This window comes from Ahaetulla prasina, chromosome 3 (assembly GCF_028640845.1).
Source record: "Ahaetulla prasina isolate Xishuangbanna chromosome 3, ASM2864084v1, whole genome shotgun sequence".
NCBI lineage: Eukaryota > Metazoa > Chordata > Lepidosauria > Squamata > Colubridae > Ahaetulla > Ahaetulla prasina.
The window spans coordinates 212,714,457-212,728,475 of NC_080541.1; the positions used below are offsets into that span (position 1 = coordinate 212,714,457).

Genomic DNA, 14,019 nt, shown 5'->3' on the forward strand with positions numbered 1-14,019 from the left:
GAATTGCTGCAATGAGACACACATGGGCAAAGAAAAGTTATTTTAATAAAACTTGCAAGACTTTCTTTTTATATATGGTTGTTTCTTCACCGATCAGAATGATGTATTTTGATGGCAGAAAGTAACAAGTTGACTTAATCTACTCAATTCTTCTCAAGGACTTGGGGGGGAAATATCTACATTACAGCATGCAAGTATAGCCTCAAAGTTAGGAACCAATACCTTTTGAGGCTCTGCTTGACCAGGGAAGCAATTTTAAAGGGTTTTGTTAGAGGACTTTGCCAAGTTTTACAAACACTTTTTTTTTTTTTTGCTTGGAATAGGAAGAATCACATTGAAACAGAGCGGGAAGCTGCCCGAAAATGGCCTAAACGTTGGGGATTTCTCTTGACCCCGCTTGAAGAGGTAACATTTATTTCTGTGTAATATTCATATATGAAGAATGGATATATTTCATGACCTGTGTTGAACAGCAATTGGGATGCTTAGACTAGAAGAATGGGATAGGATGTTAGTGTATTTTTTTTTAAAGGAATACTCTCTCACAGCCTTAGTAAACTGCCTCAAGGTAGTTGGGGCAATGAGTTAGCAACTGAAATAATGTGTTCTGCAAGAAAGTAAAAGGGAGTTTGTAGGATTTAACTGTGTGACTTGAGCAATAAGACGAGTTGCTTTGTACACCAATCCTAGCTACATTGGTGTATCATTTGAATATCAAAAGGAGCCTGATAGCAGCATTTCAGACTGATAAATAACAAACTAATAATAAATTTTAATAACATCTGTAAGGATAATGGAATGTTATCCAGATTCCCAGTGTGGGAAGAAATATCCATTTGGTTCACTTCCAAGCTTGGGAGGAAGACTGATTGGAAGGAGGGTTTAATGTGAACAGAACCACCAAGCACATGGTTCTGGTGCAGCTGACAAAATGGGGTTGAGAGTGAAGGGTTTTTTCTACCTTCTTTGAGCTTTGCACCTGAGCTTCCTCTTCCTGTGCAAGAACATGTATTCTATTAGCTATTGTCAGACTCCCATGGGGCCATGTAGGGGCCATGTAGGGGTCATAGCTGGCTCTATAGGCAAAGTACAAATCCTAGGTGTTTGTCTGAGCTATGTTTGGTTGAGGTTTGGACTGATCTGAAGGTGGTTGTGGGTTAATGGCTTTGTCCTGTGTTGGATCTTGAGCAATGGCTGCTTCTAATCCTACCATTCTGCCTTTGTTTCAAAATACCCTGTCTTGAATGAATTACCAAATCCGCATTTCTAAAAGCTGGCCTCAGTAACTGCTGGAGCTATTAAGGAAAATGGAGGCTGCTTTCTGTCTCCAAGAGCATGTTTCTCCATTTCTCCTTTAGGGAAATATAATATTTTGTCTTTTTTTAATATTCCTCAAAATATTTCATTCTTTGGGGGGGGGCAGGTGACTCACATATGGGTCCAATGCCGATTGTGGATTTGTCTGGGCCACGCCATCACTGGGGATGCTGCCGCCATACCAGACACTGCATGAAGCTCTCACCGCTGCGATGGCCACAGCCATGTTCCTGGGAGGCGGGGCTACTGAACAGCCGACAGAGCCAAACCACAGAGGCTTTTCTGAGTCTTGGCTTGTATAAGGAACTAAGCCAGCCAGCATGGATTAGGGGCGGTGTATAGGCTGAAAGCGTGTTGGAGGCACGGCTGAGGGGTGGAGTCATGGATAGAGCTGGCCAGCCTGGATTAGGGGCGGCTTATTGGTGTGTTGGGGGTGCAGCTGGGGGATGGAGTCACAGGTGGAGCATGGGAGACTGTTCTGTCCTCCTTCGACTCTGTCCGAGTGATGGCTTAATTAGCCGGCACTATCAGCTCTGGCAGCAAAATAGCGAGTGTCTGCCAAGTGTCTCTGTTATCTCCCTCGACGCCGATGAGTCACCCAGGAACAAACTTCAGCTCTTAGTTACTCAGTTGATTTGCCTGCTATGAAGAGGCACAGCAGTTCTTGCTGCCTTTATATCCTGTGGGGTGTGGCTCCATAACGCAGCACTTCCTAGGCCTGCCCCACCCCTGCTTCTGTTGTTCCCTCCTCTCCTGCCTACGAAACCTAGGGTCCAACCAAGCCTGATTGCCATCAGCTGGGTCTGAAGGCGTGGCCTGGGGTGGGAAAGAGTCAGGGGACGGAGGCCTCATTATCTCTTCCACCTGGCCTGCCTCTGGCTCCTGGAGCTGAGCCAGGGAAGCCGGTGCTCCCAAGGTAAGTCCTGACAGCCCTTCCCCCTCACTGTCCAAGTCACTTTCTGGCAGGACGCCCGGCTCCAAGTCACTTTCTGGCAGGAGGCCTGGCTCAGGGGGTGCAGACACAACGGAGACATTAAAAGGTGGTGTTGTGCCTCGCCCACCCTTCTCTCCGCAGCCGGGCCCCTCCCATCTCCTACTATCTAAGAGAGTCTGATAATGAAGAGGAACGGCCTGGCATGCCTCCAGCCCACAGCCCTGGCACCATGCCCGGACAGAATGTCAGGAATGAGCAAACAAACCTCCCTTCTCCAGCACGTGAGCACGAAGCCAGCCATGTGCTAGAATTGCCAGCAGCAGATCAGGAGGACGGAAAGTCACAGTGGATGGATCCCCACTTCCGGAGAATGGAGAGGGGACGTCAGCAAAAGGAAGGGAGGGGCAGGCATGGATAAGTGCTAAGTCATGTAGCCACACCCCATGGCCTATATAAAAGACCAGCTTGAGTCAAGCAATTTGAGTCAAGCAAAGTCTCATCTGGCTTGCTGAAGTCACACCTTGGATTCCTGCCTGCCCTGAGAACTCTGAAAGGAATTTGGCAAAGCTGCAGAGGCTTCGTGGCCATGCTTGATACAGACTTCCCAGACCCAGCCGTCGGAGGGGGAGGGGGACACGACAGGTGGAGGGGAGCACTGCGCGATAGCACTGACTATTTTTCTTCACTGTGATTGATTGTTGGAACTTCCGGAGTGCCAGATAAAGACTGCTACACCCAGGAACCTAGTTTGTCTTTTTTCCAAGTGCCTGTCTGGAATCTGACAGCTTGGGAATGTACTGCTCAGCAGAATATATTGTCCTTCCTAACCTGACGCCTTCCAGCAATGGTGGATTTCAGCTTCCAGAATTCCCCAGGCCTAAGTTTTTTGCTTTGTCTAAGTGCTGTTTCAAAACTCTATATAAAAACATTTTGGCCATGCTACTATATAGTAAGAGGCGGCATAGTATTTTGAGACAGAGAATACCGTATTATACCTTAAAAACATGACAAGACTTATTTTGAAGGTGTAAAGTATCAATAAAGGAGAGTATTTGTAGCTCAGGATTGAAATGAGGGGTCCTTGGTGCTCTCTGAGCTTCCTTGTTTTCTTGTAGAATAGAATAGAATAGAATAGAATAGAATAATTTAATTTCTATACCGCCCTTCTCCCGAAGGACTCAAGGCGGTTTACAGCCAGGTAAAACACAATAAAACATACAGTATATAGTTAAAAACCCGTTTAAAAAACCTATTCAGTTTGGTCCATTAATTAAAATACACATTAAAACCATAAAAACCCAATTAACATTACTAATAGTTTTATGCCAGTCCTGCACGGAAGAATAAGTACGTCTTGTAGACATTTCATTACCCTAACTAGGTAACATCATCAGTGCTAGTAAGGAGTAGTTTATATTCTGATGTCTTGCCTGTCTGTGTGGTGAGGGTGGGTCTTAGAGATTCTTTGATTGGGTTGTTTATTGGTGGCTTCTTGGCAGTTTCTTGATTGGGGTATTGCTTACTTAATCGTTGGTCTGAAGTTAACTTTGGAGTTAATCTATGCTGATCTGAATGCTGATTATTGGTAAAGAGGTGCTGGAGTCTTTTTCTATTTTGGGCTAATTGATTGTCTCTTTTGCATAGTCTGTAGACATTGTTAATGTCTATGTGTCTGTTGATGGCTGATTTGTCAGAGTGTCAGGCTTCTAGAAATTCCCTGGCATTTTTTGACTTGGCCTTTGGTCTAGGATTGTCACATTTTCCCAATTGAAACTATGGTTAAATCCATCTATATGTTGTGAAATTAAAGAATGTTAAAGTGTAATATAGTAACAACAACAATATCTAAGTATGTTAGATACCAGTGAGGCATTTTGTGCTAGCTTAGCCATATTTTATGGAATAATCCAAAATTCATGGATTGACACCACACACAATATCACAAATCTTAATTTACCAGCCATTATTGTTGAATTCAGGGACATTCCTAGGGAAAGCATCAACAGTGTCAAATGTTAGAATCAAGTAGACGATTAAAGATATACTTAAAAAAACATGCATTGCACAATGTTTTAAAAAAGTGGGCCTTGATTATACTGGTTACTTCTGCCATTGTGGTGTGTTGGGCCCCTGCGAACATCGCTGGCTAGATTACCATAACTTACCATTTAAATAAATAATAAATAATAAATAACATTCTCCATGAAATCAATCATATTTCCCAGTCTGCTAGCTGTAATCATATTCTTATTTCCCTGGGAAAAAAATCCCACTGAAATACAAGTAATCCTCAAGTTATGACCATGATGCAGCCTGCCCATCATTAAGTGAACACAGTGGTCATTATCCCAAAGGTGCTTTTTCAAGAGGCAACTGGACTTTCTTTGTTTTTCTTCGAAGACATTTCGCTACTCATCTTCAGCTGAAGAAGAAGCTTCTTGGATGAGAAGCGAAACGTCTTCAAAGAAAAACAAAGGAAATCCAGTTGCCTCTTGAAAAAGCACCTTTGGGGCAACCATGGCCCGGATGACTGAGAATCTCCACAGACAATGGAGGAGACGAATTAGCATACAGGGAAGAAGTCCAGAAGTTATCCACATGATGCTTAATAAACAATTTGCACCTAAACACAAGCAAGTCAAAGGAGATGGTGCTAGACTTCCGGAAGCAGAGAGAGGAACCTGCCCCACTTTACATCAAAGGGGGCTGTGTGTAGAGGGTCTCCTCTTTCAAATTCCTGGGAGTCCACCTGTTGTGTCTTGCCCGCCCTCAGAGCAGCCAGGGCCTTCTTACCTGCTCCCGAACACTGAGGAATGTATGCCTCCCGGCCCAAGTCCTGGCTCCATGCCCACACAAACTGCAGAAGAAGGAGAATCTCCCGGCCCCAGCCCTGACTCCATGCCCAGGCAAACGGAGCAGCTAGACCCCTCCCCCTCCTCCACAGCATGTGAGCCTGAGGAGGGTTTATTCCCAACAGCTGATTAGAGTAATCCTCGCATCAGAAGATTGGATAGGCGGAGGCAACAGAGGGAAGGGAGGGGCAGGCCTTAATGAGTGCTGAGTCATGGAGCCACACCCCATGGCCTATATAAAGGATCTACTTTCTGGCAGTCTCTGAGTCAGGCAAAAGTCAAACTTATCTTGCTGAAGTCACTTACTGGTCTCCTGCCTGCTCTGAGGACTTTGCTAGGACTTTGGGCAGAGCTGCAGAGGCAAGCCTGATTCGGATTTCCCTGACCCAGCTGTCAGCGGAGGAGTGGGACACGACACCACCTCAGCCAAGATCTCGCCTGGAAAAATAACATGCACCAGGTGTTCAGGAAGGCTCAACAGAGACTCCACTTCCTTAGGGTCTTGCGGAAGAATCAGGAGGAGCAACGACTGATGACTTCCTTTTACAATAGAAAGCGTCCTCACATATTGTGTGACGGTATGGTATCCTGGCCTGGCAGCTGCTGACAGAAAGGCATTACAGAGGGTGATGAGCACAGCACAAAAAACATCATGGGCTGCCCCCTGACCTCACTGGACGAAATCGCCAGGGCACGCTGCCTCAGCAGAGTGAGGAAAATTCTCATGGATGATTCACACCCTGATCAGCATTTCTTTATTCTCCTACCATCAGGCAGGAGATATAGAAGCATAGCCAGCCAAACAAATAGGCTGAAAAATAGCTTTTATCCGTGGGCCATCAGACTTCTGAATGTAACATAATAGAATAGAATAGAATAGAATAGAATAGAATAGAATAGAATAGAATAGAATAGAATAGAATAGAATAGAATAGAATAGAATAGAATTTTTATTGGCCAAGTATGATTGGACACACAAAGAATTTGTCTTGGTGCATATGCTCTCAGTATACATAAAAGAAAAGATACCTTCATCAAGGTACAACACTTACAACACTTAATGATAGTCATAGGGTACAAATAAGCAATCAGGAAACAATCAATATCAATATAAATCATAAGGATACCAGCAACAAAGTTACAGTCATATAGCCATAAGTGGAAGGAGATGGGTGATGGGAACGATGAAAAGATTAATAGTGCAGATTTAGTAAATAGTTTGATGGTGTTGAGGGAATTATTTGTTTAGCAGAGCGATGGTGTTCGGGAAAAAACTGTTCTTGTGTCTAATTTTCTGGTGTGCAGTACATAACAGCATAATTAAGTTTAATATGATAGACTTGCAGGGCTAGTAATATAATATAATAATGTAATATAGTATGATGTTATATAATATATGTATATGGGAATGTGTGTTAGTTATTACTTATTTGGGTTCAGGGATTTTCTTTTATTTGAGTTTACTCTGAGTTATTGGGATGTATTCTGTGTTTTGGGGGGGCTGCACCAAGGGAGGCTCATAAAATCTCATTGTATACATGTTGTGCATTGACAGTAAAGGTTTTATTTGATTTGATTATGTGCATCAATGTTTTACTATAGATGGAGTTTTGCCAAAAACCAGAAGCAAATGCAGAAGCAAATGCAAAACCATTGCAAAACATGTCGATCATGTGAAATCCAGCAGGTTCTGGCAGGTTCTGGAGACCCAGTAGCAGAAATTTTGAGCAGTTCAGAGAACCACCTCTGGCTGGCCCCAGAGTGGGGTGGGAATGGAGATTTTGCAATATCCTTCCCCCAGGAGTGGGGAGGAAATGGAGATTTTGCAGTATCCCTCCCCTGCCATGTCCACCAAGCCACGCCCACCAAACCAAACCACATCACACCCACCAAGCCACGGCCACAGAACCAGTAGTAAAAAAAATTGGATTTCACCACTGCGCCGGATGCTACAAATAGCTGTAAATATGGCCTGGTTGCCAAGCATACAAAAAGTGGTCATGTGACCAGGGGAGGAAGTGACTGTTGAAATTTCAAATCTGGCTCATAAAGTACCTGTCAGAACTTCGAGTGGTCACTACTGTATCTGACCATTTGTAAGTCAAGAACTACCTATAAAGATGTATAGATTTAAATAATGTAATATATCTTAAAGTAATGTAACTTACACTATACCAGAGGTCTCCAACCTTGGTCTCTTTAAGACTTGTGGATTTCAAATCCCAGAGTCCCTCAGCCAGCTTTGCTCTGGGAGTTGAAGTCCACAAGTCTTAAAGGGACCAAGGTTGGAGATCCCTGCACTATACTATACATCTTTATAGGTAGTTCTTGACTTCCATATTTTGTTGCTAGCTTTAAAATGAGAACTGGTTTTTCCGTATGAAAGATGAGTTTTAACAGCATCCGAAGGTACATAATAAATATCCTTGTATAGTATCAGATGCCAAGTGCTAGGTCTTCAGGTACTGCTCAGATAGATATAAATATCTAGATGGATATGAACTATTACGTTATCACAAAGCATGACTCAGCCTAGAGTGCCAATTTGTTTTATTACATTTTTCTATTTTTAGTTGGTAAAAGATGAAAAGAAACAACTCGCTAAGCCGAAGATCCCGCTTCCAGAACACTTACAGATCCGACCTGTGACACCAGTGGAAAAATATATTAAGGTTAGATATTTGTGAAGTAGTTTCAAATGACAGCACATCTGTAAAAAAATAATAATAATAACAGTACTTTTTCAGAAACCATCTTAAGTTTGAGAGTAAAGGTTGAGATCCGAAGAACAAGTTTTAAAACACTCAGGATAGGAAAAACTGCCTTTGGGTGTTCTGATTATTGGAGATTTCATTACACAACTTTAGATGATGCAAAGAAGTTATTGTACTCTAAGATATAAAGTTTTATGTATCGTGGCTTACTGACCTCATCATGTTAGAAAAAAGATCAGAGGGTGCGAGCCCTTGTCTGTTTCAGCTGCTTTTTTCAGATCTGTTTAAATCAGGAGTCCCCAAAATTTTCAGTTCATCAGTGTAACAGTAGTGCATTGGGAAAATCTGCAAGAAATACACCACTTCCCTGCAAGCAGGAACTGGTGGGAGCACAAAACAGACAAAGTAAAAGAAAAGAAACAAGATATTTTTTCCCCCAAGTTTTCATGCATTCCTCACTTTAATGTTGCATTTCATAGACCAGCAATTCCAATGCCTTCCAGATGTGTTGGATTCTGACTTCCAGAATTTATAGTTAGCATGTTTGTTTGTTTGTAGACAGTGTGGGAATGGTTTTTGAAGTTATTATCTCAAAATTCTGGGAGCTGCACGCTGGGAGAGCACCAGTGGTGGTATTCAGCCAGTTCTATCCAGTTCAGGCGAACAGGTAGCAGCTCCTGGGGGAGGCTCCGCTTACCTGCCCGGACGTCATCGCGTCCCGTTTTTGACCCTCTGTGCATGCTCATATTTGCAGAGGTAAGTGAATAGCATCCCTGGAGAGCATTATTTTGGGAAAGACCAATCTAGATTTATTACAATGTTTTTATTACAGCTTTTTATGAAAAGTGATCATATATTTCATAAACTAAAGCAATCCCATCAGGTTTTCTGAGGAATAGCTCCCCAGGATCAAGCAAAAAGAAGAAGAAGAAGAAGAAAGAAACAACTTTCTATCTGTAGAGATTCATCGTGTTTTATTGCACCACCATGCTTACAATGAGGGAATTCCAGAGACCCAGAAAAAGAAGGCCTGCGGGCACATTAATGTTTCCCAAAAGGAAAGGAAACCTGCCTGTATTCTTTGCCCTTCGTTGCGTCTGCAGTTTGCTTCTTTGGCATAACACGTGCGCTTGGCAGTCTGTAAATAAAAGGGATCTGGACCTCAGCTTTTCTGTGCATCGTTTGCAAGAAATAGCTTGCTCATCAAAAAAAAAAAAAAGCTAAACAAAAGAAAACCCAAAAAAAAAACAACCCACATGGATTTGGAGATTAGACGGAGGACAATACGATCCGTTTAAACAGCTGTGGCTTGCCGTCGTAATTTATTTTCTCTTATGAGCATGAAAAGCTGCATCTATCCCTTCCCCAGGATGGTCTAGGCAAAACAGGCTTCAGCCCCTTTGTGCTTCCTCGGATGTAGAGCAGCATGGAGGCACGCGGACATAATTGCCTCCATTGTTCCCCTCTGTGGGTGGCAAGCGTGGCCACGAGGGGGAAAAGACCATCCTTTCAAAGGGAAACGCTCCACCTTGAATATCCCCGACATTTTCTCAGCTTTGGCTCAGGAACAAAGCCAAAAGGGCCTTGGCAAGAGAACAAATCAAAGCATTGCTTTCTTTCGCTGTGGATTGCTGAGCAGGGTAAGTCCCCAGATGTTAAAAGTGTTATGGGAGAGAGGACATTCCACGTGCATTAGGGAAGTAATTCAACCTAACAAGCACAGCAGCGGGGGCTGAGATGAAGAAGGCGCTTCAATCTTTATTCCGTGCCTCCTTCTCCTCCCACACCCTCCTCTAGATTATCCATTAACCCCTTTCGTGTTTACTAAAATTGAGGGATCGGCACATTTCCCCAGCTGATGTGCTCCAGATGTGTTTGACGGATGAAGCACAAACTCCCCAGAGTTTGCCCGTGCTGTCGAGGAAGAGCCTCTGCTCTCTGGCATCTCAACATAACCCAGACGCTTTTGTTTTTTTTTAAATTTATTCATCTTTGTCACAACAGTATACACAAACATCGTCATAAATAAAAACAGCACACCATGAAAGAAATATATATATATATATAGGTAAAAGTATGCAACAGCTATGTTAATTTGATATAATGAAGGGAACAATAGGACAGGAACGGTAGGCACTTTTGTGCTCTTATGCACGCCCCTTATAGTCCTCTTAGGAATGGGGTGAGGTCAATAGTAGACAGTTTTTGGTTGAAGATTTTGGGATTTTGAATAGAGACTATGGAGTCAGGTAGTGAGTTCCAAGCATTAACAACTCTGTTAACGTTGCCTGAGAACGTCAATTTCTGTGGTCTGTAATCACTAGACACCATCTCAAACTCTGCCCCAAGAATGAGAAAGGTTGAAGTCATCCTTAGGAGCTGTGGTGGCTCAGTAGTTAGAATGCACTATTGCAAGCTAACTCTGCTGATGGCCAGCAGTTCAATCCTGACTGGCTCAAGGTTGACTCAGCCTTCCATCCTTTCCCAAGTTGGTAAAATGAGGACCCAGATCGTAGAGGGAAATATGCTGACTCTGTAAACTGCTTAGAGAGGGCTGTAATGCACTATGAAGAGGTATATAAGTCTAGTGCTAGTGCTAGCTGAATCCCAGGAAATGTAGTGTTTCTCCCATCAAACTAAGAGCATCCAATAGCCACCATGATGTAAAATATTTTGTATTTATTTTATTTTTGGAATATTCTCTGATTATCAGTAATATAGTACTTATTGGCAAGGTGACCAATTGTGGTTATGCAGCAGACTCCCCTTTGGTCCTTGGTCAGCCTTTGCTGCCCCTTGGGGTAATAGTCCTAAAGGGTTGGATCCAGCAACCGTTTGTCAGTAGCATGTCAAAATTGCATAAATAGTGCTAGATTCCCTTGGACAATGGTTGTATAAGTGCTTTCATTCCATGGTCTTTGTCAGGTTAGCGCAAGGCTGAAATAGAATTGTTGTCAGCATTCCAGAAAACCCCAACTCCAATTAAAAACTCCAAGGCAAACATTTTCTCAAAGTTCCATTTATTAGAGTAGGTATACTGGCACATCTGGGAAAACCCGAATGTGAGAGTTCCGGGGTTTCCCTCAATAAATCAAAACCTCCAAAACCATCCCCTCACTCATCAGTCCATCACATGCTCCAATCACCATCCGTCCCATCTCGAGACAGCACTCTGACCACCCCTTCTCCAGATGCAGGATTGTCCTGACCTTGACCGAAAGGAAGAATGCTATTTTGTCTAAATACATTCTCTCTACTAAATCCTTCCTCTTAGTTTCCCACACATGAGAAGGTGGCATCATGGAAGCTTCCGGGGCTAATATGGCTTCTAAAGCTGACAATTGTATAACAGTGAAACAGTTGAAATGGTTAAATTGTTGGAAAATAACTATAGGCTGCTTTTCATTCAGTGGTCACCCAGCTAATCTCTATATCCCAATTAAAGCAAGCACATACACCACTCCGACTAGCAATAAATACCAATAAAGGAGAGCATGGATAATATTACTGTGTTTCTCCAAAAATATGACCTACCCTGAAAGTAAGTCCTAGCTTGATTTTTACACATGAGCCCAATATAAGCCCTACCCCCAAAATAAGCCCTAATCAAGACCCCACCCACTCCAGGGTGGACAACTAAAAATTAAGCTTGGGTGGGAATAGGGGGTGGAGCTGCCCTACTACTTACCTTTGGACAGTTGCAGCCAGACCTCACACACCCCAACACCTGTTTGCAGCTGGCAAGGCTGGCAAGGCTTTCCTGAAGGCCTCTGGAGCTGATAACAGAGCTCCGGATCGATCTTGCTCTGTTATCGGCTGCAGAGGCCTTCAGGAAAGCCTTGTCAGCCTTGCCGGCTGCAGAAGAAGTTCCTGAAGGCCTCTGACAGTGAAAAGGAGGCCGGGGGTGATGTGCGCAATGGATGACACACACATCCCGAAAATAAGACCTGGTGCCTTTTTTTGGTGGCAAAAAAGTATATAAAACAGGGTCTTATTTTGGATGAAACACAGCTACGTACTTGGGTAATGAAACTAACCGGTGGTGGGATTCATCCAGTTCGCACCACTTTGGGAGAACCAGTTGTTAACTTTCTGAGCAGTTTGGCAAACTGGTTGTTGGAAGAAATCATTAGGGCAGAGAACCGGTTGTTAAATGACTGGAATCCCAACACTGAAATTAACCCTGTTCTATTCTGTACTGTTAAAGAAACAATTTGATGGACAGGGAGGTTGCAGGGGATTAGAGGCTAAAACATATGAAGAACAGTTGCAGGAACTGGGTATGTCTAGTTTAATGAAAAGAAGGACTAGGGGAGACATGATAGCAGTGTTCCAATATCTCAGGGGCTGCCATAAAGAAGAGGGAGTCAAACTATTCTCCAAAGCACATGAGGGTAGAACAAGAAGCAATGGGTGGAAATCTATCAAGGAGAAAACCAACTTAGAACTAAGGAGAAATTTCCTGACAATTAAAACAATCAAATCAGTGGAACAACTTGCCTCCAGAAGTTGTGGGTGCTCCAACCCTGGATTTTTTTAAGACGAGATTGGACAACCATTTGTTTGAAATGGTCTAGGGTTTCCTGCCTAAGAAGGGAGTTGGACTAGAAGATCTCCAAGGTCCCTTCCAACTGTGTTATTCTATTCTAGTCTATTCTGCTAGAACAGTACAATTGGCAGAAGTTTTCCTGCAAGCTGGTGAGGTGCAGAAGAGAGAGGGGCAGCAAAGCTGGAGGAAACCAAACAATTGTTTTCCTTATCATGCACCGCACGCGAAATCAGGACAGCTCCATTAGCAGTGGGTCAGAATAGACACACCAGAAGCAGGATAAGGATCAGCAATCAGGATAGCCAATTTCATGGCCGTATCGTTCTCTGCCAATTCAAGGATGGGTGGATAGCTCTTTCACACGGCAGTTGGGGAAGGCCCTTAGGCTGCATTAATTATCCTTCATGCTGAAGTCATCTTAATTAATAATCTTCCTTGTTTCTGTTCTTAGAGCTCATTAATTTCCTCCTGCCCCCCCCCAAGAAATAAACTTTTGTTTTGTAGAAGAGCTTTAATGTTTCCTATCTATCAACAAAGAACCCCGTTCTCATATGGGGTCTTTGCTTTCATATCACTGTGACTAATTGTCCTGACATGTTGAAGGAAGATTTTACTACTTGTGGAAAGTAGATTATAAACTACATTTGTTTGAATGGGAAATATTTGTTTATTTACAAAAAGCCGGATAGAATATCAACAACCCTCAGATAGCGCAGATGATACCACTCTAATGGCAGAAAGTGAAGAGGAACTAAAGAGAACTAAAGAGGAAGGTGAAAGAGGAGAGTGCAAAAATTGGCTTGAAACGGGACATTAAAAAAAATATGAAGATCATAGCATCCTGTCCCACCGCATCCTGGCAAATAGAAAGGGAAGAAATTGAAGCAGTGACAGATTTTATGCTTTTGGGCTCCAAAATCACTGCAGAAGGCAGCTGCACCATGAAATTAAAAGATGCTTGTTCCTTGGGAGGAAAGCTACGGAAAACCTAGACGGCATATTAAAAAAGCAGAGACATCACCTTGCCAACAAAGGACTGTATAGTCAAAGTTGTTGTTTTCCCAGTCGTAATGTATAACTGTGAGAGCTGGACCATAAGGAAGGCTGAGTGCCGGAGAGTTGATGCTTTCAAACTGGGGGGTTGGAGTAAACTAGAGAGTCCCTTGGACTGCAAGGAGATCAGCCAATCCTAAAGAAAATCAACCGTGATTGTTCTTTGAAAGGACAGATACCAAATCTGAAGCTCAAATGCTTGGGCCACCTAATGAGAAGAGAGCAGGGGTGGGCTGCTGGGATTTTGCAGGGGTTTGGGAGAACCTCTAGCTAAGATTCTGTGCAGTTCTGAAAATCCTCAAATCCCATTCCTGTCTGGCCCCGCCCACTCCGGCCCACCCCTCCCAGAAGTCCCCACATGGCCCATTTTAGATACAGGTAAGTGGAGGGCATGTGCAGAGCCTCAGAGAGGGTGAAAAACAGACCTACTGGAAGTTTGGGAAGGCCGGAAATGGCCCCGTTTCCTGCCTCCAGAGGGCCTCCGGAGCCTGGGGAAGACATTTCTGCCCTTCTGGAGGCTCAAGGAAAGCCTCTGGAGCCCAGGAAGGGCAAAAACAACCCCCTTCCCATGGTGCAGGAGGCTGAATAGGCCACACCCAC

The 14,019-nt window shown here is 43.5% G+C and overlaps 1 protein-coding gene across 3 annotated transcripts in view; it reads left to right on the forward strand.

The window, feature by feature from the left end:
- The window catches only part of CIMIP1 (ciliary microtubule inner protein 1), a 559,204-nt gene that overhangs the window by 499,631 nt on the left and 45,554 nt on the right, over window positions 1-14,019 (forward strand). For all 3 annotated transcript variants that reach the window (XM_058177739.1, XM_058177738.1, XM_058177737.1), the window contains exons 2-3: window positions 324-405; window positions 7,677-7,775. In XM_058177739.1, the coding sequence (XP_058033722.1) occupies window positions 324-405; window positions 7,677-7,775 (181 nt within the window). The remainder of the gene's footprint in view (window positions 1-323; window positions 406-7,676; window positions 7,776-14,019) is intronic.